This window comes from Vigna radiata, chromosome 6, assembly GCF_000741045.1.
Source record: "Vigna radiata var. radiata cultivar VC1973A chromosome 6, Vradiata_ver6, whole genome shotgun sequence".
NCBI lineage: Eukaryota > Viridiplantae > Streptophyta > Magnoliopsida > Fabales > Fabaceae > Vigna > Vigna radiata.
The window spans coordinates 1,630,956-1,654,953 of record NC_028356.1 but is presented as its reverse complement, the minus strand read 5'-3'; the positions used below and the strand labels follow the sequence as shown (position 1 = coordinate 1,654,953).

The 23,998-nt window shown below is 32.8% G+C and overlaps 2 protein-coding genes across 11 annotated transcripts; both read left to right on the top strand.

The window, feature by feature from the left end:
- The first annotated feature begins 469 nt into the window (after positions 1 to 469).
- LOC106764707 (UPF0505 protein C16orf62 homolog) lies at positions 470 to 16,793 on the top strand. 2 transcript variants are annotated; one of them, XM_014649052.2, is made up of 23 exons: positions 470 to 671; positions 1,300 to 1,494; positions 2,309 to 2,339; positions 2,424 to 2,608; positions 3,484 to 3,643; positions 5,556 to 5,652; positions 6,653 to 6,822; positions 8,152 to 8,318; positions 8,685 to 8,870; positions 8,969 to 9,058; positions 10,755 to 10,835; positions 11,914 to 12,057; positions 12,182 to 12,264; positions 13,099 to 13,237; positions 13,348 to 13,431; positions 13,510 to 13,668; positions 13,755 to 13,842; positions 14,517 to 14,594; positions 14,745 to 14,811; positions 14,950 to 15,046; positions 15,720 to 15,836; positions 15,915 to 15,971; positions 16,247 to 16,793. In XM_014649052.2, exons 1-23 carry the CDS (start codon positions 558 to 560, stop codon positions 16,394 to 16,396), a joined length of 2,739 nt encoding a protein of 912 aa, XP_014504538.1. In that variant the 5' UTR covers positions 470 to 557; the 3' UTR covers positions 16,397 to 16,793. The 2 variants fall into 2 exon arrangements, with proteins under 2 accessions (XP_014504538.1, XP_022637550.1); XM_022781829.1 differs by lacking the exons at positions 470 to 671; positions 2,309 to 2,339 and having other exon boundaries at positions 1,387 to 1,494.
- A 1,659-nt stretch (positions 16,794 to 18,452) lies between these two features.
- On the top strand, positions 18,453 to 23,610 carry LOC106764748 (splicing factor, suppressor of white-apricot homolog). 9 transcript variants are annotated; one of them, XM_014649115.2, is made up of 5 exons: positions 18,523 to 18,832; positions 20,123 to 20,163; positions 20,301 to 20,452; positions 20,952 to 21,761; positions 22,114 to 23,610. In XM_014649115.2, exons 1-5 carry the CDS (start codon positions 18,675 to 18,677, stop codon positions 23,503 to 23,505), a joined length of 2,553 nt encoding a protein of 850 aa, XP_014504601.1. In that variant the 5' UTR covers positions 18,523 to 18,674; the 3' UTR covers positions 23,506 to 23,610. The 9 variants fall into 9 exon arrangements, with proteins under 9 accessions (XP_014504600.1, XP_014504601.1, XP_014504602.1 ...); XM_014649114.2 differs by lacking the exon at positions 20,123 to 20,163 and having other exon boundaries at positions 18,453 to 18,832; XM_014649116.2 differs by having other exon boundaries at positions 18,697 to 20,163.
- Positions 23,611 to 23,998: the final 388 nt, after the last annotated feature.

Here is a 23,998-nt window from a genome sequence, read left to right as displayed (position 1 = left end):
ACATAATTTCTTACAATTTTGACTTCTATATTTTGCAATTGATTGTTATGTACATTTTATTTTGTTTTTAACTTAATTATTTTGACCATTAACATTATTATTTATAAAATTTATCCAATATAAAATTATAAAAAAGATAACAAAATTATTTTGTTTTTATAACTATTTTCCCTTAACATGTTTTTAAAATTTTAATCATTATTATATTATTATTTTTTTTATCTTTTATTATTATAAAAAAATGAATATGCGGTTACATGGGTATATTTCACTGGTAGATTATAAATTGGATGATATTTGTGTTGGTTAATTTTGCCTTTAATAGAGTAAAAAACTGCTATGTTCCCTATTTGAAAATAGAAGATTTTGTAATGAGAGAAAATTATATTAAATAATATACATCTACATAAATAATACAATTCAAAAGGGTAATTAAGTAAAATTAAGACTTTAGTTAATTTGTTCACCTAGTCACATTGTTCTTGCATTTTCCTAGTCTGCGAAAAGCAAAGACAAAACCCGAACAGCTCTTCACTCTCTCGTTGTTGAATGCTTCCATGGAGTTCAGACCTCGCAATTACAGTGCTGAGCTTGAATCTCACGCCCTCCCTCGCGTAACCGCCGCTGCTCATCCTTTGTCTGCTTCACCTCCGTCTCCACCTCTCGCCCAGGTCCTGCTCATATCACAACTTATTTCGCATTTTTTTTTCTTCTTCTATTAACAGTTACGGTACCTTGACCGTGGAAAAAAGTGATCGTGACTATGCAAAATCAGTGCTGCTTTCACTGTTCCGAATGCATAAGAAATATAAGATTCAGTTCTATCAACCTGAAATAAGAACATGCCTAGGATTTGAATCCGTCAGTTAAATTAATTTCTATTGTTCCTTCCTCGTTTAGAAGCCTTTGTTCAATTCAATGTCGTACAATGGTTCGAAATCGATGTTGTTGAGCCGAGTGATATGATCATATGACTAAAATATGATGTAATCTGGATAAAGATTTAAATGATCTTAGTCATGAATTGCAAGTTATTAGCATGCATAATACTAAAATAATGCACTAAAAGCGGGGGAAAGAGGGTGAGGGCGAGACTGGTAATGATTTGATTTAGTTAATACAATATAAGACTTAGTAATTTCTGTTGATTTGCTTAATGAAAATATTTGTTGACTTGCTTGAAGTGAAAGTGTTCAAAAGCTCTGTGGTTATGTTTTTTAAGTTGGTTTGTGACCGCAGAATTTTACATATATTTCACTTTTGACAATATTCATTTCTTTGTTAATATTCTCAATTTAGGTTGATGTTGTAGATCGTGGGAACAGTGATTTTTTTGATCCACTGAGAGGAACTGATAATGATGCAAATGCTGCTGCTCCTGATCATGACAACCTGAATGAATCTTCTGATCTTCAACCAACGAAGGAGTGGACCTCTTTCAGGAGATTACTAATGCAGAGGTTTCCTGTCTCCAAGATGGTTTCAGTTTCTTCAGTAAGTGCTACAGTATTTTCCTATTTCTTGTTTAAATAAGAAACTGTACTACATATTTTGTGGTATCTAAGATGGCTGAGAGAAAATAAACTATGGAGCATTTAGAAGCATGTCAGTATGAGACTGCAAACAGTTCTTATTGGCTTTGAATGTTCTTAGTTGTCGTTGAATGTTCTTAATTGCCATTAGGAGTAGATCATTTTAGATGATAGATGTGAGATTTGACAATTTAGATACTTTGTTGTGGCTGGCTAGCGGAAAAGCTGGACATTTTCTGTTTGGAAAACTGTAGAACGGCATGATACTGTTTTATTGGTTTCCTTGCTATTAAGACATTGTCTAATTGTCTGCATTGGTGGATATTAATTATTATATATTTTTAATGAAGAGGTGTATCCGGCTGGAGTAGAAATCTTGACCATGATATTACTAATTATTCAACTATTTGTTAGTACCCTTAGTTGTTTTTTTCGCCTTCAGCTATAGAGATAGTGAATTGAGCCTGGGTATGGGCATTGCTGTGATTTTTCATTTGAAGGCACTGCATATGAGTTAGCCATCTACCAGATGCTATGTTGGAAATTTTTCACAAACTTTGAAATACTCTTATAAATTGTAGGATATAGCAGTTAATTACTGTTAACATCTATAATTTTTATTGTGCAATTGGCAAATATAGTATTGTTAGAGAGTAGGTCTTGATGTGAGCATTGGCAAATAATCTTTTACATTCTAAAAACAGTTTTGATCCTTTATTTTAACCCTTTTAGTTTTTTTGTTATAATTATCTAATTATTTTTTCTTTAAATTACAGATGCCCGATGTTTTAATGAGAAGTGGAAAATGTATGTCTATACCTTTACATTGTTTTTACTTTTGTAATATCCTTTATTTATCTTCACTTAGTTATGTGACATCCCAATTTTCAGTACATGAGAAATCTTCAACAGCAATGCACTTGGAGGAATTGGACGATCCACAAAAATTTGCAGATGAGGGTGTCAAGACTATTACTTGGCAGGAGTATGTTTCTCGGCTACATGAGCTCAAAGATGAGATTACTCGTTCTTGGCAAGCTGAAGACCGGGTGACATCCTTAAAGTTATCAATAAAGGTAAACTTCAATGTATTTACTAATTTATTTTTAACATTATAGTTTGTACTGTGAAATAACCTTTTTGGTTTTGAAATCATGAAAAATACATTTTTGTTTTATAGTTAGTTCATTCTGCTAGATATGATTTTATGTATGATTGTTGTTTAATTGATTGTCTTGAAGGTTTTATCTAGTTCGTCGATTGATGTTTGGTTTTGTTGAGTGATATTTAGTTTCATTAGGTGCTGTATTAGAATCTAGGAAAATCTTAGATGCTGCTTTTATTATTGACGAGGTTGTTGATCAAGTTACTTGAAGCATGGAGTTTTGTTGCAAAATTATATTTTGAAAGGTGCTATATTTGATTTTAATGATTCTTACCAAGAAAGGTTTTGGCAAGATGTTGAATGACGTACTAACTTGTATTCTTCTGGTGAGTTTTCTCTGCCATCATTCAAGAGAACCTCATGCTTGATCTAGAGGAGCAAAAAGTGGTCATATTAAGTGTTCAAATGTCTTTGGGATTTGTGCAGGTTTCTCATTTACCATTTTTGTTTTTTGATTGTAGCCTTGTAGGTTTATGCACATGGTTTTCCCTTCATTAGATAGTTTAGGGATTAATCAATTTGTATTTTCTTTTCTTCCTGTACTTTCTTCACTCTTGGAAATATTTTATATGCGAAAAAGAGTACAAATGTTCTTTAATTTTGTTTAACAATAATTTAAAACATAAGGGACTTTGAGAGAGGGCTCTACCGATTTGAAATATAAATCAATTTATACTTAGTTTTGAAGTAGGAGTGAAAAGATACGGATTTATTTTCATTTATTGTCTAAGATTATCTTGATTTTGATTGATTATGTAGGTCTAAAACAGATTATACTGTTTGCAGGTTGCTAAGCTTCTGATGGATACGTCAGTACTTGAGTTTTATCCTACGCTTTTTGTTCTTGTCACAGATATCATGGATATGCTTGGAAACCTGGTTTGGCAGCGAATAAAGCAAAAAGCTGAGTTTTCTGAAGATGGAACTTTACGCTGCAGCTTAGCAGGTCCTCTGTTAATTTGAAGCTCATTCACTATGGCTCTTATGCTAATAATTGTTTGACGTGGCATTTTTTTCATGACAAAGTTTTGAAGACTAGGGTTCTGTGTTTTAATTTATTAATGCATGTTAGTTCCTTAAAAGTCTGACAATAGGGATTGTAAGGATTGCAAGGTGATTTCAGGAGAAAGTGTTACTACACAACATACTGTTGTGCCAATGCTTGCCATGAAATACACCTAAATTTTTAATCCTAATAAATTTGTACATTTAGGAAGAAGAATATATAACAAATAACATACAATACTTTGTGCATGTTAAACTATAAGTACTACTTTCTCAGCTCATGTTAATAATGGGTGGTCAGATATTTGGTTTAAGGTCACAGTCAATCACTGAGTTTTTGTTTGAGTGAGATGCTTCCAGCCATGTTGCATCTGGTTCAACAAAACTGTTACTGTCATGATGCTTAACCAGACTAACCAGAAAACCATTTAATTGAACTACTTTGACCAGGATGTTGTAATATAAATATTTACAAATATTATTATAATAACTTAATTAAGTTTTAAGTCCCTTATAAATTTGGATATTTTTAATTGAGTCCCCATTAAACATTTTTGTTATATTGAGCACTCAATTTTAGATTTTTGAATTGAGCCCCTTCAATTTAATTTTTGCATTACCTGATTGGCGTAACTGTTATCTTGTTCGTCATCTTGCTTGTTTGTTTCCATGTGTTAAGAAATGTAACGGTTGTGGTTAATATAAAATGATATTGTCCTTAATGTAAAACTATAAGTGACTTTTGTTGTTTTTATTGATAATGTGTTGGATAACAAGATAGTCATGTTCCTGTATATCTTCTACATCATCATTACCTACATTGACCAAGGGTTGATTGCCATCATTACCATAATGTACATGAGACGATAGTCCCTTGTTATCCAACATATTTTCATTGAAAACAATAAAAGTCACTTATCATTTTTACATTAACAGTGATATCATTTTATATTAATCACAGAACTCACATTTCTTGACACATAGAGACAAGTAAGCAAAATGCGGGCAAATTGTTATCCATATCACTCAATTAACAAAAATTTATGGCAGAGATTCAATTGAAAATTTACACATTTTGAGTAATCAATAATAGATAAAATAAAATTAATAGACTCAATTGAAAATATCCAATTTGTGAAAGACTTGAAACTTAACGATGCCTTATAATCTATGAACTTCTTTTGATGCAAGGCCTAATTGTTTCTAAAATGGTAGAAGTACCAATATTGCATGGTATTGGATACAGGTATCTGATGCAATACACAAATGTAATTTTTTTTTTAAAATGAAGCAATGGGTATGCCAATTTATATCAAACAAAATTTGGATGTTATACTTGTTAAGCAATTAAAATGAAATTTATTGCTGTATGAATATCTTATCCCATCACAAGTTCCATGGGCACTTCCCCTACATGTTCCTGGGTAATAATTTTGAGATTGGCCCACACTTTACCATAGTGGACAGAGAAAGAAAGATATACCACAAATGTGAATGCCATTCTATTAGAGTATTGTTATCTACGTTAGATAAGTATGTGATTATATATGCCAACATGTGGGAGTATCCTTGCATCATTGGAAGGTTTATCCATTAGAGGGACATCATAATTAGTAATTTATTATAGCCTCTCAGATATAAGATGAATGATTGAAAATATGTTCACTGAGATATCCTACCTGCAAAAGGGTTCTCACCATCTCTAACATCAGACTCGCTGAATATTTTCATTCTGTATCTTGTTTATTGGAACTAATTTGTACACGTCATACAAGCTTGATGATCTGCATGAGATTGATGGATCTCATAAAAGTCACATTATTTTTCTTAAATGATGTATTTGAATCTTGTAGAAAACTTTCAAGCAACGGATATTTGTGCTGATGCCAAAGAAACTTGCTATAACTGGTTTAGCAAAATTGGTGCTGTGCAAGAGCTTCTTCCACGCATGTGAAGACCTTATCTTTGTCCTGTATTTAATTATTCCTTACTTTTTTTCCACCAAAGTTATTTTCTCTTTCAGCTTATGTTGGTTTGAAACTTTCTGATGCCATGTTTACCTTTAGTTTCTTCATAATCACAGTTATAATTTTCTACGAATTCACTTTGAAAGACACATTGCTGTGATCTCTCTAGAATCATAGCCATCTATAATTATATTTCCATAATCTCAAAGCTAAGCCTAAATCCACTTCAACAAAGAAAATCACCTTGTTACAACTAGGCTACAAAAATTATATTTTTGGATGAAATACAGCCTTGTTATATGTAAAAACCATTCGTCCATGGGCCTGGGCCTAGGTGCCTAATTGCTTATGCTTTTAAGATAATTTGGTTCTTGATATGCTATCATATGTCTTTGATCAGGTGCTCAGTACTCTGCCCTTTAGTCATTTCTCTTTCACTCCTGATTAAATTATAATTTCAGCATATGATTTTAGTAGGCTGGCCGGTGGCGGTTCATCCATGATTCTATACAGATTGGACTTTAGTTGGGGTGTTGTAGTGTGTCAGAAAGAAAAGCAATCAAGCCCATTAAATAGCAGCTTAAGCTTTTGTTATGATTAGGTTTCAGTTAGAAATTGAGACTTCAGAAGGTAAATAGTTTTAAGATACATGAGTTTTAATAGTAAAAAGTTAGACAGGTTATGTGTAGAAAATTAATGGGTTACTAGTAATATGGAGTTACCACTAGTTTGCAGATATTTGCTTTGTTGTGTGGGGTGACTTTAGTTGGAACCTTTTATATACTGTTAATACAGTGAAGATTAGGTCTAATGTGACAACTGTCAAACACTTTGTCTGTCAATAATGCTTGAAAATTTGCTACGGAATAGACCTTTCTTCTGAAAAGTTTGAAAGGTTTTGCTAATAACATTTGAAAGGCGGTAGCCTGGAAGAATGTTCTCTCTGATGGTGTTTTCTGAATGGATATCTGAAATTGTACTAGTTACTTGGAGCTGGCAATTTTGCCTTGCTGGTGCTTTCTGCTTGACCAACCTTTAGACAGCCTCCGGCGTTTGGTAATGATGACCAGAGGATTAGGAGATCCAGTGGCATCTGCGTATTGCCGTCTTTATATGGCTCACTGTGCTCAGAAGTTACCTTCACATGATATAGGTATTTCTTCTCTGATATTATATTTGTATCCTTAGGATGTATAAAACATGTACATTGAAACAGAGGGGCCCTTTTATTTAACTGTTAAAATAAATCTGTGTGTTTCCAAACATGTTTTGGTCTAACCTTTACGAATGCATATTTGCATATGCAATTGTTCATCACTATGATGCACATCGACATGTATTGCATACACCAATTCATCTCACCCTTGAAAATATAGGAGATCAAATGTTGAGATATGCTTAAAAATATATGCATATATACAGTTCACAAAATAAAACAAATATTACTATAGCTTTTTTAAAAACTATGTGAAAAAATTATTATTAAATATTTCTAAATGTATATATAAATATTGAGAGAGAATTGTTTTTATCCATATTTGTTATCACAGTATTTTCTTTTTTTAATTATGTGTAACTCAAATATCAAACCCTGAAAATGGTTTCATAGAATAAATCATAAAAATTATATATTTTATATTTGTTTAATGTTTGGAATAATGTAAAAAATAAAAACAATGATAGTTAAACACTAGAAAGAAAAAAATGGCTATAGGAAAAAATTGGACTGTTATATATATTAGTTGAATGTTATATCTGACGCTAGTTTAGGAAAATCGGGTAGGAATATGTTGTCTTATACAACATGGATAATAAAGTCTTACCCAAAGGACAATGCAAATTCAAAAAACATGATTATTAGCTGTACACCAATAAGAAATAGTGTTAGCTTCATAGCACTTTTCTGAAGCACCTTTTCTTATCATTTTTAACTGCTGACTGACACTTTACTGATACGTATTTTAAACGTATCCAAAAGTATTCGAGTTAGATATGTCCTACATACGGATGCGCAGGCCTGATCCATGTATCAGTGCATCACAGGTTCATCATAATGCTCTAACACCCCCACATACAGCGATCCAAGACCTAGGTGTGAAATATTATATACTCTTTAGTGCCAGTCAAGTTACTAATACTTTGGTTTAGAGTTTTTGTATTTCTTTCAAAATTTTCCAAATTTAGAAAGCTATAGAGAATTTGAAAAGTCAGCTGGTAAAGACATTATTTACCAGTTATTCAGATAAAACAGAAACAATTAATCTAGATGTCTGCTTCACACACTCTCTCTTATACAAAATTTTCTGCACTATAGCAGTGCTTAGTTGCCTCTAATAAATTTCTCTTGTTCTTTCTCCAAAATTGGATGAAAAGGACGCTGAGTTTGCTCGTTCTGAATTTAATGTATCTGATTCCTGCAACATACTTCTTTCTTGTGTTTATTTTCATAAAACTTATTTCATACGTTGTGCACCTGAAACAGGCTATCTTGTTACATGTATGAATGACATCAGAGTTATTTTAATGCAAATCTTGTCATCCAATGAAAGATCTCATAAAAATGTTGAAGTCAACAAAAAATTGCAAGTGAGTTTGATGGAACCAACCATTGAGTATATTATGAAGTGTGTATTTAATGGGTTGACTGAGGTACGTAATGAAGTTTCTCATCAAAAGTATACTTGTTATGGGCAATATTATATATGATCATGTTTCCACATATCTTGGTTATGCAAAAGTGTATAATTGAAATTTCATTGATTGGTTGGTATCTTTGCTCTTCTATTGTGATTTTTACATGAACATTTCAAGTGAGTGGAAATGAAGGTTGGGTAAGCACACATAGTAAACTAAATGGTTGTGGGTTTTGTGATATAATATTGAAAAGTCAAGTTTTATTATGTCATCTACATACTCCGTCAGACAGTAGAAAAAAGAAAGTCAGATATTTCTTTTCTGCTTGTCTTTCTTCTATATCCTGTGTTTTATGCTGATCTAAGTATGTCTTTGCTGAAGAGACAAGTCAATGAAGTTCTGTTAGAGCTTGGATTGATGAAGAATCAGCAGGATTTGGGTAGTGTTTCATGTGTTTCAATCATTCTTCATCATTTACTGAAGGAGCTCCCTATTGAAGTAGTTAGTACCAACGTTGTGCAGATCCTTCATCTCATTGAATTTAGCAAGGATAATTCCTTTGGTCAGGTAAGTTTTTGCAATTTCTATGATGCCTTGAATTTAACAGCATCTTTGTTTTCGTTTTTCCAATTTGTAGTTTTATTGTTTTCTTTTTGGTGATACAGCACTTGAATTACAGACTGCTTGGATTCAGGCTGTATGAAAGAAAATCCCCTGTTCATATTGTCAATACTGTGTTAGATAAAGTTATCCAGGTATTTATAGAATTATAATCCACCTTGCATCATTTCAGAGTTACATTCACAATGATGTATATTCCTTTTAATCTCCACCCTTGGTCTATTACACCTTGAGAGGGAAACTTTATTATTTTAGTTTCTTTCATTAATACATTCTCTGCTCCATCCCTCTTCCTCTTAATTTTACCAAACAGATATAGGAGGAGGAAGTGTATATCTTATGATAAGGAATCTCCTCAAAACAGAAAAACATAAATGATAAACAAATCAGAGAGTAAACATCTCAAATAGATTTTATAAGTGTTATTTGGTTTAGTAGACTTTATATGATATCAAAGGAGTGTCATCTCTTATTATGTCAAATGTTATAGACTTTAGAATGCAAGGAAGGAGTAGAAAAAGGCAAGAGATGGACCAAAATTGGTGTGTCTTTGTATTGGTTGTTTTTCATTGCTTGCTTCTTCTAGGAGAATGTATTATTGCTAGGTCTTGCACTCTTTTCTTCAACATATTCACTTCTCCAATAATTCTTGAGTGAAAAGTAACCAAAACACGTATAGAAGGAGGAAGTATATGCTGAAGATATATAATTCTCTTAAATGTGCAAAATATAAACGATGAAAGAACAAAAAAAAAGAAACTCTTTCTTTATAAAAACCCAGAAAAATTACATGTGTACATCTATCTACTATCTAATCTTTGCATGTTTAATGAAGATAATCCTTGACCTATTCTTGTAAAATAACTACAGAACAGCAGGACTAGTTGAAATATTTATTGAAACACAAAAACACTTGAACTGCATACTACTGCAGTGTTATTATCGTCCAAGAGACTTCTAAAGAGAACATATCAGTTCTGAAACTTACAAATACAACATCACCATAAATGTTCCCTTTCCATTATACTAAATTAAGCATTACAAAGGAAAAATGCTATATGCCATAACTGCTATTAACCTCAAATCGTACTACCCACTCACTTTGACCAAATCACATACTGCAGGGCATAATTGCCATTTGGTACACTACCCTCTTCTAGAATAAACATTTCAAATTAAAGGTCTTGGAGATGTGTCTCCATCAAACGACACACCAAATGTAAAAGCATGTATAAACTGTTGGTTGAGCCACATTATATTCTACATCTATTTCTCTGCTCTGTTTTCTTGGTATTTGTTTCCTTATTGGTTAGGTAACTATACATGAGAATAGGAGGCTTAGGATAAGTCATTAACATTTGTTTCCTAACTGATGAAAATTGTTTGGCTAGATGTAATTATTATTAGATATTGACTTTTAAGGAAAGTCTATCGAGTTAAGGAAGGATAGACCCAAAAATCAAGGGAGTGGAGGTTGATTCTACCTTGTATGTAACTAATTGAAAGCTAAGTAATCATATACTCTTTCTTTCCATTAGTATTTTATAAATAATGTAAACATCCACTTGTTTCTGATACCTACATCTATATTTAACATACGATACCAACACTCCCCTGTATTTTAAAACAAAAAGGATTTGTTTTTGTGGTTTATTCAACATCTAAGCTTACCACTCATGGTCAATTCGAGTATATGGTAATTTTTTTACCTGAATAAAAAATGTTTACTTTCTGAGATTTTGTCTGAACTTCTTTTATAAGCATATTTTCAATTGTCATTTTTTTTCCTCCTAGTATTTCATTTGTTCTCTAATTTGGCTGCAATTCTAGGTTATTGGGCTGTATGATAGCCTTGATGAATATCTGAAGGTTGTAGATGCTTATACTGATCTTATTCTTCAGAATCGGATGGTAAGTTCAAGTGGGTGAGTACAATCAAACTGTTACTAGTTCTCTACATCTTCTGTGTAAAACTTTTAAGTAAAGGTTTATTTTGAGATTATGTTTCTTCCTTTTTTGGATGCACTAATATGTTGACTATTTTACAGAGCATAGATGATTTGGGCTTATTTAGGCAAGCTTAGTAATCACTTTTTTTTTTCTATGACCGTTTTAAAATATTAAATTTTGAAGGTTTAGATATTTAGTTATCATTTTTTTTATAATGTAAATTTGATACAGCAATATAAACTGAAAAGAAGAATTGAAGGAAAGAACTATTGTTATATATCATATTCCTTGTTCTCGTAATAAATTTTTTTAAGATACCATTTGTCATTATTTACTTTGTCAAGCCTCAGCAATCAATTGGTTTACATGATTCTTTCAAAGGTTCTTGCTTAATGTCAATGTCTCCTTCCCAGTAGTTCCAGTTTGGTCAATCTGGGGCTTGAAAGTTTTTAATATACAACTTGCTTAATGCCTTTCTCTGAGATTGAACATGGTCCTTCAAAATGGGGATTGATGTTTTCAGTTACTAAATTTGATTTCTTAGTGATGAATGAAATTTAGCCATTGAAAGGAGGTGGGAGGGAATTACAAGAGAATGATGAGAAAAGATAAGAATCTCAAAGGTCTTATTGAATTACCAATAGTAATTGTCTTCATTTCCTATGAGCTGAAATGATAAGCAAGCTAAGAATGCAAACAATTCCCCAGAAGTAACAAAAGATCTATTTCTAAATTCTGGAGCTAAGTTTGCAATTCCTTTGTGCAAGGACGATATACTATCCCCCTTTATTTGCATTTTTTCTTTCTATCTATTGATATTTCTTAGTATGTTCTTTAAGTGGACAATCGTTAGCCAAACATCTATATTATATTTAAAGGAAATCCATAGAAAAAATTGAGATTTAAACTCTATTCCTTGATGGATTAAGTGTTATCCAATTACAAAGTTTTGTATGATTATATATGTACCTATCACTTTCAAATGACTATTATTTTATACTTCTGTTATCTTTCCTCTAAATGCAACCCATTATTCCAGAATAACCATTTGAATGCAATTTTGGAAGGCATTTCAAATCGAGCTTTGAATAAAAGAGTTACAGAGGATGAAATGTTAAGCTTGCAATCTCTCATTGTGAAGCTTCTGTCTCATTTTAAGCATCTGGAAGATGTTTTTTCTCTGGTAGGTTCCAATAGTATCTTGTACCTAATCATCTTTCTGTGTATTTGTCTCCGTCATTCATTCTTCATTACACGTGATACAAGTACTAGTGATGATTTGGTTTTTTGTTGTTATTATTTTGTAGGTTCAGTTTCCTGAAATCTTAGATGTAATGTATGGCAAGTCACAGGATGTTGTCTTTCTGCACATCCTTAATATGGTGACAAGGTACCATTTATAACAAGCATTTTGTTTTTATTCTACTCCTTTCAATCTATATGACCCTTATTGTCTCATGTTCTAGTTTTTATGTGAAAGTCCACTTATCTTTTGCTGAAGTTTAATTTTTTTTATTAGAAGAATTGGTGTGCCAAGAATCAAATTGTAGACGACTTGGTTGGAGGGTTTCATATTATGTGATCAACCAACTATACCAAAAATTTCTGCTATTAGATGAAGTGAAATGAACAGTTTTATGCAAGTATTTGACAATTTCATTTACTTTTAAGGCAATTACCAAAGGAAATTGAGTTATCAGGCAGTACCGTTGAATCATTTCTAAATCACCTCCTTCAAATTTCAAGGTTCTACACATCATATTTTCTTTTCTTTTTTTCTTTGTCAGAAGAAGGAAAAAACTGAAAATACTAATTGTATGGGGAGAAAAATGTGCTGATCAACGAAGTAAAACACTTCAAAGTGGTGTTTGGACAGTGAATTTTGAATTTCTAATTTACATTCTTAGATCTAATTTTGAAAATATGAATTATTTAATATAAGGCTAAGGCATCAAGTCAGCTTGGGTAACAATAGTTAAGGTCATTCCAAAACAATAAAATTAATGGGATACTATTTTCTGTACAAAATTTACATGGGAAATTATATCCTGATCCTGAATCAAAACTTTCATGTGTGCTGAGTTTACTTCTTCCTTTTCACATTTGTGTTTCATGATATACTAGCTGCCCGCAACATACTGTTGATTCTATCCTTCTGGTTGTTAATGTGATTTGTTAAGCATTCATTTCATTACAATGTAATCTGTTATAATTTGTCAAACAGGAATGATCACATTAGTGATCCAACAAGCATACAGTTGCTTTTTGAAATTGCTCAGACACTACATGATAATATAGAGTTTATGAATGTGAAAGATAATGATGGCCAAGTGGCACGTTCAATATCTCGATTTGTGCTCATGGTAACACGATCCTTTTGATATTATTTGGGTCTATTATCTCTTTCTTTAGTTGTGTTAATTTTTTTTTTTCATGATTGATTAGTTGACTCTTGACTGCCTCTATTTACTAGGTAGATTATGGAGCAGAGATGGAACAGCATTTAGCTTTTTTGGTTAATTGTCGAGGAGCTTTTGGTAGATTCAATGAACTTAAGGTTTGTCCTTGTTTTTCTTTGCAGTTGTTGGCCAAAAACCTCGTTACACAGTGATAAAGTTATCATACTTTCTTGCAGGAAACTCTTGTTCACTCTGGCAATTCTTTAGCAATTCAAGCTTTGAAATGTGCCAAGAAACATCTGAGCTTTTTCAAGGCATGTGTTACATTTAGTGAAGTCACAATACCTTCTGTTTCTGCTCACAGGCAATTTGATCTTTTTCTAGAAACTGCAGAGGTAGGTATGCCTATTTTGGCACGTCAAAATTTCTTGTATACTTGCTACTTTTATATTTTCAAGGATTCATAATTTGAATTTTTCAGGTTGCATTCTTAGGGGGACTGGTTTCTCATTCAGATGGGTTAATTGATTCAGCGATCACATGTTTGCATACCTTAGACATAATTGATGGTTAGTTGATATGTAAACTCTAAATTAGTTGCTCACTCATTGTGAAGTATTAAGAACCAATACTTCAAAATTGAGTGCATGTAATTTGTTATCTGTGGCATGTCTATTTTGTGGAATTTATTCAATGCTAATTTTGTGTTCAATGATGAAACAGTGATGCTTAAACTTTTCAGAACAAGTATCTGAATTCCAAACTATAATTTATTCTACATTTTGATAACTCAATTCAGTCAATTGTGCTGGAGAAGAAAGCCAAATAATTTTGGCCTATTTTTTTTCCCTCTTTTATCCCCTTTGTTGAATATCTGATGATTTGTGGCCATTTATGAACTTTCAAAAATGTCCTCTTTTGTCCCCTTTGTCAAATATCTAATGATTTGAAGGCAATAATTTAAACAGCTTTTTATTTCTCTATTTTATACCTTTGTTGTATATCTAATGATTTTAATGCATTTATGAATTTTGTAAATCTTTCAAAGGCCCAAAATCTGACCAAGGCTTCTTATAACATATAGCTTAGAAGCTAATGTGGAAATTTTTATATTATACAGATAAGTCTCCAATAACATGTAAAAGAATACATTAATTGTGCCACCGTGGCTTCTAAGACTGATTTTTTGTCTGTCTCTATGACATTCTTAGAATCTAAATCTGATTGACTGTTGATTTTGCAGGCTTCCGAACTCCAACTGATGTTGAAGGACTAGTTTCATCTATTAGAAAGTTATGTGGCTTCTTAATCATGGTTCCAGGTTGTAAAAATTATTTAAGTTTTTCACATTCATATGCGTAGACACTTTAAAATCTCTCTTTTGGGATTTCACCGCCATTAGGATCTAGTTCCTTTTTTCCTCTTCTTTGTATGCATGTATTTACTATGAATTTCTTATACTTTACTGAAGGTACATTTAGTCTACCAGTCACCTATTTCCCAAATAACTTGTTTACACTAATCAGCTCCCGATCTTGGTAAGTTTTCTTTGGGATATATAATGATTGAAGCTTCTTGCCACCCTCCTTTGAGAATACTTCCCTTATTATTTAAACCTCTATTTTCCCTTTCTGTGTCTTGTTTGATGAATGAATTAAAATTGAAAACCCTTGCAGGTTTGAACCAAAAATGAGGACGCAGATTTTTTCAGCTATCATATTATTACTCACAACACAATCACAAAAGAGATTGCCATATCATGCAAATACACAGGTATAGGTGTAAAGCTTTGCATCTCCTTATTTTGTCTTTGCTATTAAAAGGAAATTTTCAACTGCATTTATGGAATAAAGATAACATATCATCTGCTCTTCCAGTCCAAGATGGATAAAACAAATTGAAGTTTAAAAGAGTATTTATTTAGAGAAGTCTTGCTTTTGTTTTATGTCCAAAGTGATGGATTTAAGTGTCATTTGGTGGTCATACATAGCTCCAGTACGAGTATAGGTCTAAGGTTTAAGCTTATGCAGTACGATATTCTCAGCCGGTTAGTGAATCAACCTTCCAGTGCTTGCTGTCTTATCAGAAAAGATTAGTATTGTCCTTGTCTGCCTATGAATTCATCTTCCCCAGTTAAGTAATAAATACTTAATCACATCTTACCACTTGGGGGCATTTCTTTTCCTTTAGGCACAGCCTGCAGGAACTTAGAGGTGGAGAGGTGAGACTACTGTATTATATCCACTCATCATTGAAATTAAGATAGTCCGTAGAAGTCATAATCCCTAGTTTCAGATGTTAGTTCTTATAATCAGTTTTTCCAAGATTTTCTTTAGTTTCACCTGTTTTATCTTACACTAGTTTTGTAAATCAAGGTTCCTGACAAGTAGTCGTTTATGGTTTATGTATCTAAATCGTCAGAGTAATATATATTTTTTCTTTCCAGACTCCAGGCAATGACATGTTATACTATGGGGATTCATCTTACAACCAAGAACTTGTTTCTTTGTCTAAGCTCGTTCTTGAGAACCTGCTTAGTGCTGTTCAACAAGAACCTTCCCAGGTATCATCATTTTATCTAAATTTGTTGTTTGATTTATTTAACCAATTATAAATACTGGTTTATTGTGCTAAAATAAAGGCTGCTCGAGGAATTATGGCACTTGAAGCTTGCAATTGCATTGCATCATCTTTTATGGTAAGCTGTTCTTTAGTTGTTTGAACTTTCTTCTCATTATCATTGACGTGGGAAAAAGGAGGATTCAAATTTCAATTTATAAATTCTTGAAAAACATTACAAAACTATTTCCGGTTTAGGAATACTACCCAGACCAATGGGGATCTAAATCAAAATGAAGTTAACCCATTAACTGGGTTTGTAGCGTGTCTATATGTTTTGCGGAGTAGTATCTAAATCATGCCCAGATTCTACCACAGCCTTCTGATAACGGTTTCTTTCTTGATTAACGGCAGCTAAACAGTGAATTATCACCTGTTTGCCTTACACTGATAGAAACTGCCAAGTCATGTTTGAGTGCCCAAGACAGATACCTTCAGTCTACCATTCAACTCTTAAACAAACAATGTCCAACTTCTGTAGAGACAATGGTGTCCTCTGTATGATTTGCGTTCATCAAGGTTGACAGGTTACTCGTGACCTCTATTGTGACCTTGTTTTCTGTCCTTTTTCTTTAAAAACGTTTTTTTTTCTCCCTGCTCTTGCCCTTTTCTCCCTTTTCATTATTTTTCTTTCTTTTGAAGGAGATGGTTGTCGTTTCGTTTTTATAGGAATCAAATATATTGTTTCTAAATATGGAGAACCAAATAAAAACAGGCTCCATATTAATTTTTACATGTTTTCAATTGTCCCTATTATATACTTTCCCTAACTGAATATTTGACTAATTTTGGTTAGCTAATGCATCTAACAAAATTATTAACGATTGAGTTCTTGTCATTGATTCTCCAATTTTTTCCATAAGTGCCTTTAACTCAGAATTATCCAGTTATTGATCCCGATCCCCATTTGAAAGCATACTGTTCTGGTTCTATTTTCGATGCACGAAACAAAAATATGTAAGAAACATTCAGGGTAAAGATCGAGTAAATAATCCAATAATGTATCAGACTTTTTGGTCAAGAGAATTCAGAGTTTCTTTGGTTCTATCAGATAAATTTGTATTTATTATATGTTTTGATATTGAAATTCTTATCATAGTTCTCACCTGAGAATGAAAGGATGAATATGGAAGGGACTTTCTTTTATTCTAACTCTAATTTGTTAATGAATCACTAACTGGTCTTTGTACCTTTATATTTTTTTTACCACCTCACCATGGTATTGACGAAAATTATAGGTTAAAATTACTGTACTTTTCCTAAAATGCTTACGGGTGCATCAAAAACCAGGAAGTGATCTAGAAAAATATATTTTGAAATAAATATTTGAAATTGTGTAATTTATAATTATTTTGGATTGATTATTCGGAACACGTTATAATAAACATTTTTAGTATATAATATCGTTTTTTAAATAATTTAAAATGTTTTTTCAAATAATTGTTTCGATAATATGAAAAGTAAAATCTTTTGGAATGTGTTATTAGAAAAGTTTTTTCTTCCAGATTTTATTTTTTGGGAAAAAAATACTAGTTTTTGCTGTTTCTTACCCTTTTAGAACATTCTTCTGGTACATTATTTCAAATATTCATTTTTTTTAGTTCATCCACCAATAATACTTATTAGGTAGAAGAAAGTGTTTGTAGCTATATTTCGAGATCCTTCCATTTTCTCATTTTCTAATTTTGATGCAGTGCATGCATCAAAATGAACTATCTCAAAGAAAGTTCACTTGCAAATCAGAGTTGCATTGTATTTAATGAAAATAATATAGAATAATTAAAAGGGGTTAAAATAACTTCACGAAAAGGGCGTTTTAGATAAAATATTTAGGGAGACTTAAAATTTTATATTTTCTTAAGGAACTTTTTAGACAAAAAATGTTATTGAGACATAAAGAAAAATAAGTCCTTGTAATGTCGGCAGAAATGGGAGAATAAGTCTCATCTACATTAATCCACAAAACAATTAAAATTTCAAATAAAACATATAAAGAACCAGTTTTCAAAATAAAAGTCCGGTTTTAACCTTATAAATGGTCTGGAATTAAAAAAAAAGTGAATATAAGTAACATGGAACTTTTACTTCACACCTATAATATCTATAATCTATGATATTATACAATAGAATTTACCTTTTCAGTGTATATATTAATTTTCTAATTTTTCTTTTAATATATAGTTATTTTTTAAATTAAAATAATCATTTGATTAATTTTTATTTTTAAATAGCTATTTTTGCAAAGTTAATTTCTAAACTAAATTAATTATTTGTAATAACTTACTATAAAATTAATAAAAAAAATTATCGATAATAAAATTATAACATTTATTTATATTATTTTTATAATTATAATTTTATTGTTTTATTATATAAAAAATATGAATACATGAAAAATAGTTTTGTTTTTATCATACAAAAATAGATTATAGTATTTAATAAAAGTCGACAATAAATAAAACAAAATAACTAACAGGCCAAAGGCCCAAAATCCAACCAAAATTCGGGCCCAGTCATTACAGATAGGGCACGTCCCCAGGTACCAATTCTAAAACGACATCCCAAAATTCGTTCATCCATAACTTTACATTCATAGCTTCATACACTTGTTCTCTCATCTTTTTTTAAATTTGAGAGAGAAAGAGAGTAGTGCGATCCGCGAAGTTGAATTTGATAATCAAGGTGCAGACGCGATGGATCTGGAGGTGGTTGGGCGTCACGCGATGCTGTTCGACGACGACGGCATGGCGGCGTTCGTGAATTCAGCGGAAGCTCTGGTGGAATGGAACTCCCTCTCCATCGATCGCTACGATGTCCGCCACCTTCTCTCCGCTCCCCTTCCTCCGCGCCTCAAGCGCCGCCCTCCTCAGCCCGAACCCGACCTCGATCACCTACGCTATCTCGATCTCCCTTCTTCTTCTCTCGAGGAAGAACCACAAGGTAAACCTAATGTATAATTTTACTCTTCGTTTCTCTTTCTAGTTCCTTCTATTTGATATTATCTGAATATGATTTCGTTTTTTATTGGTACTGTGTTAGTTGTTGAGTTTTTTTTTTCCTCTATGAGAAGCTCTCAAAAGTATGACTGGTAGTTTTATTTTGATGATGTTTTCTTCGAGCTTATTTTATGTTCTTTTGCTGGAGAGAAATTGCGGACTTTTGCTTTCTAAGGTTCATTCCCATTCGTTAGAAGCTATAGTCAGAGAAAAAGTCAATCAAATGCAAGTTGGTGGCAGTCCTTAGAAAACCTTGGATTGAAATTTTGGTTTTCCGTAGAACTCAAGCTTTAAGATAAAGCTTTTTGGTATTTGTGGGCTTTAGCAAGAATTTTTGCTTGCATGCATAGCTTTCTACTTTTTATTGTAGAACCGAGGCTTTTAAAGTTTGTGTTGTGACATATTGGATTGTGAGCTATAGAGTACCATACTTCAATTTGATTTCTCAAATACCGATATTCTTGTATATCTAATCTGATAGGTATCGCTGAAGTATTCAACCTATGAAATGTCAATAATTCATTTTTTTCCATAGATGCTTATGCTTTGGGATACTTCGTGGATTTGTATAGTTTTTAAAACATTTTATGAAAATCCACTACAGCTATATGAAAGTACAGTAATATACAAACAGACAAAAAATGTTATCAAAAACATAAGTTTTTCTATATAAAAGGAATGAGATCTATGAAATACTGAATTTGACTTCAACATCGATATGGCCGCCAACTTCAATGTTGACGTTGCTTATATCTTTGGGGATGTATATATTAAACAACATGGCAAAATTCTCAATTGACAATTAAGATTTATCTAATTCACATTTTATGTACAAATTTGCTAACTTTACAGCTTTAATATAATAGTAGCCAACAATGCACCATCACCTAGTTGCCTCAATTAAATGTCATGTCCAACCAAATAGATCAATGTGTCTGAAAGACAAAATCTGTTTTTAAACAAATAAGGTATCAAGTTTGTTCAATCTGAAATCTGTTTTTAAACAAATAAGGTATCAAGTTTGTTCAATATGTTATTGTCTTTCTGACACATTGATATATTTGGTTGGACACAGCATTTAGTTGAGGCAACTAGGTGATGGTGCTTTGTTGGCTACAAGTCAAGTGTTTTTCAGTTGATGTTGGAAACTTGGAACAATATTTTATTTTTCCAGCTTCCACCTGAGACTGTTGAGTGTTTTTGTTTTTGTGCAACCACAATGTCACATTTGCAGGATGGAATGTAATTTGCTACGGTTCGTGTGTCAGAATACAAGTAAGGATGTTTTCACCTGTCTTCAATTTACCTTTGGCTTCTTCTGTGTTCCAATTACTGTTTTAGTTGGATGGTATTGTTGCCTTTGAGAATTATATTGGATTCTGATGTCGGATGTCACCTTTATGTTTGTTTAGATAATGGTTCAGATCCAGTAAGTTCGGCTGCCTTTCATGCTGTTGCCTTTTCATATGGAAATACTAATGCTTCCATGGAGACAAAGGACGATGATGCTGAGTCTAGTTTTCGTCCAAACTTCCCAGTACCAGAGAGTCTACTCCATAATCTGGTGAGTAACATGTCTTAATACATACTTTAATTGTGTGGTTTTTGAATGTTACTAACTTAATTGACCTTTCATTGTTTAACCAATGTCATTAGGTGATAATTGTCTAGGGTACATATGTTATTCTAAGGCTTATGATGTCTAAGTTTCAGATGCTCGGAGCATGAATGGAGTTCTTGTGACTCAAGGTAGCCATTCACAGGCACCTTTTTTTCCTTTTGATGTCATGAGAAGGGGCCGTGCAGGTGGGATTAGGATGATAGAAATTTGTTGATTCCTTATCTCTTGAGAGCAAATGGGATGATACTTGTCTACATAAAGTTCTGTTTCTTGATCTTTATCATTATCCAAGTATATTTGAAGTTGTCACGTGTTTGTTTAGTAAGATACAAGTATCTTAATATTCTGCTTGGCAAGGCCCTTTCTAAGTTTATACTTATGCTAATCTTGAAATTTGAATTTATTGATTGAGAAACATTTGTTGTTTGTTGTTCTTTTCCAGCCTCCAAATGAGAAAATACATCAGATTATTTCAAGGACTGCAATGTTTGTCTGCAAACATGGAAGTCAGTCAGAAATCCTTCTTAGGGTGAAACAAGGAGATAATCCAACCTTTGGATTTCTGATGCCGGATCATCATCTTCATGCATATTTTAGATTTCTTATTAATCACAAAGAACTTCTGAAAGCTGACAAAGATGATGGCAGCTCAACCGAGGACATCAATAAGACTCAGGGGGTTGATCAAATAGGTGGTGCATTGTCTTTGCTTGGATCTGTCTATGGATCCGGAGAGGATGAGGATGGTACATCTGAGAACACTTTTGACATTGGGAAAAAGGAATGCGGGGGAGCTATTGATGCTGTTAATACTTATACTTCTCCTGGAGTAGAGCCGGCAGAATCTTGTTCAGATGTGGTCAAGAAGGATGGAAACGTTTCTAAAAACGCAGTACCTTTGAAAGAAAAAGTTCCAGTCATAAAGCGGAATCAATCTATCAGTACTGTTAAGACTGCAACCACAGTTAAAGCAAAATCAGGTGATGGCTTGGATTCAACGTCTAATAATACACAGAACAAGTCGCAGACTTCTTTCCCCAGTACTGCAGCTAAGATTGAACTGCCTGTTATTGAACCTCCATCTGAATTAAAGAGAGCTATAGAGAAGATCGTTGAGTTCATCCTAAAAAACGGAAAACAATTTGAGGCTGTTCTTGCAGAACAGGATCGTCCTCATGGAAGGTTCCCCTTTCTTCTGCCATCCAATCGATATCATACTTACTATCTAAAAGTTCTTCAGACTGTAGAACAGGTGAGTTTCACGGAATAATAAAAGTGCACTTATTTTTAATGTATGTTCAAATTGTTCCCTGATAAGCGAGCAATTAATTGCACCTGCACTTTACTCGCTTGTAGGACATATCCTTGTCACTCTAAGATTGAATGCCATCTACGCTACCCATCCCTCTAAGAAAAAATACATTTTAATTGCCAGACATTGTCATCTGCTAAATAGTGCCTTCAATTTCTAGTAATTATTTTATTTGGGTTCTGGAGACATTTTGTGCACTAGTGTTCCATGAATTATTTGCAAATTTGATTTAGCTATTGTTAATTTTGACTCTGATCTACTACTTACGGTCTATCTTCCTAATTTTGTTCAGTCTAAGTTACGCGGCAAGGGCCACCAGAAGCACAATCCAGTAGGTCGAGCGGTGGACAATAATTCTGGTGTACATGATGAAAGTGACAATCATTTACATGAATCTATGGCTTCTGATCTACCAAATGATATGGACCGAAAAGAAAAGTTCAAGATGACTATTGGCAAGTCAAAGAAGGATGGTCAAGATCCAATTCCCAAAGACCAAGCTCAAAACACAGTTAGCATGGATGCAGCGGCGACAGCAGCTATTCTTCAGGCTGCCACTAGGGGTATTAAAAACCCTAATTTAGAACTTTTTAACAAGACATCAAGTGGTAGTGGTCAGGGTCTTGGAAGTGATGGTGGGTATTTATCTAGCTCTGGGACTGGGAGTCTGTATTCATCCCAACCACAAGCTCTTGTTGAAAATCCAAACTTGATTGCAAAGGCCGGGGCTTCTGCCCCTGTTGCGAAGGCTATTGCGGAAAAGATAGCTATTGCAACAGCAGGTGAAGCGGACTCCTCCGAAGCACATATGACTAAAGAGCAAAAGATTAAAGCAGAGAGATTGAAACGAGCAAAGATGTTTGCAGCCATGCTAAAAAGCTGTGTTGGAGCAAGTGAATTGCCACGAGCTTTGTCAGTGGAACCACTTGGCTCTGGCCTTTCCGGTTCAGATGCTGAGACTGTGAATGTTGTGGGTAAAGAAAGGGAAGGAAGTTCTGTTCCATTTGACGTCGAAAATTCAGATAAAAGTCAAAATTCTGAGAAAATTTCTGTCGATAATTCAGATAAAAGTCAGAAGAATGAGGAGAAAGTTAGTGGTGATAACGAACGCCGTTCAAAAAGAAAGTACCGTTCAAGACATAGTAAACACGAAGAGGAGGAGGAAGACGAGAAGAAAGAAGACCAAGAAGATAAAAGACGACACAAACGATCAGGAAAAAGACATCGGTCTTCACACCACAGTCGAGACAGACATAAGCACAAGAGAAGACAATCCTCTTCCAAAGACGGGCATTCTTACAGAGGGGTCGAGCATGACAATTCCTCTGATGATGAACATCAACGTTCAAGGCGTCGTCATAACTACGATAGTTCCTCTGATGACGAACACCATAAACGTAGACATTCTCGCCGTTCTAATAAACATTATAGTTCGTCTGATAGTGAGCACAGGCACCGAAGCAGAAGTGTAAAGCGTGGGAGCAGATCCCGTGGTGACAGAGAAACAGAGTTGGAGGAGGGAGAAATAATTATGAAATTGGAAAAGTCCGCTGTTGGACGTGGTAGCAGGGAGGCATCTGCTGGATTATCTAATGCAAGGGCTTCATCTCAATCACCTGAAGTAACTGATGTTCCTGATGAACTCAGAGCCAAAATTCGAGCCATGTTAATGGCTAACTTGTAAAACCTCTGTAGATTGTATTTACTTACTCTTTTTCCTCACAATGTAGCTATTGTTACCTAACTTTTCCGAAACTAAATTAACAAAATCAACTTAGTACTTAAACAAGTATTTTAACTTAATATATATTATTATTTATTTTTAATTAATAAGTTAAATTGTAAAATAAAATAATTGGATTCAGAATTAAAAATAATTATATAAGCATCCACAAAAGTTTTGAAAATAATGGTTATAAAAATAATTGTTTTAAATTTAGATGAAGTTATGTGGATTATTATAATTGAAAAGACGCTAATGTTATGAATATATATAAGTTTTAATATATATATATATATATATATATATATATATATATATGCTTATTTTCAATTTCATATCTAATTAATTTCTTTATATTAATTTGGTTTATAGAAATATTAAATATATTTTTAGTATTTTAATTTTGGTAAAATTTATTAAGTTTATTTTATGTTTAAAAATAATTAAATTTATA

Bases quoted from the DNA above. Each gene is read 5' to 3' on its own strand.
- LOC106764748 (XM_014649114.2), top strand. From the start codon at position 18,586: ATGGATCTGGAGGTGGTTGGGCGTCACGCGATGCTGTTCGACGACGAC. The intron at 18,833-20,300 runs GTAAACCTAATG...ATGTTTGTTTAG, and splicing joins TCTCGAGGAAGAACCACAAG to ATAATGGTTCAGATCCAGTA. The intron at 20,453-20,951 runs GTGAGTAACATG...GTTCTTTTCCAG, and splicing joins AGAGTCTACTCCATAATCTG to CCTCCAAATGAGAAAATACA.
- LOC106764707 (XM_014649052.2), top strand. From the start codon at position 558: ATGGAGTTCAGACCTCGCAATTACAGTGCTGAGCTTGAATCTCACGCC. The intron at 672-1,299 runs GTCCTGCTCATA...TTCTCAATTTAG, and splicing joins CGTCTCCACCTCTCGCCCAG to GTTGATGTTGTAGATCGTGG. The intron at 2,340-2,423 runs GTATGTCTATAC...CCCAATTTTCAG, and splicing joins TTTAATGAGAAGTGGAAAAT to TACATGAGAAATCTTCAACA.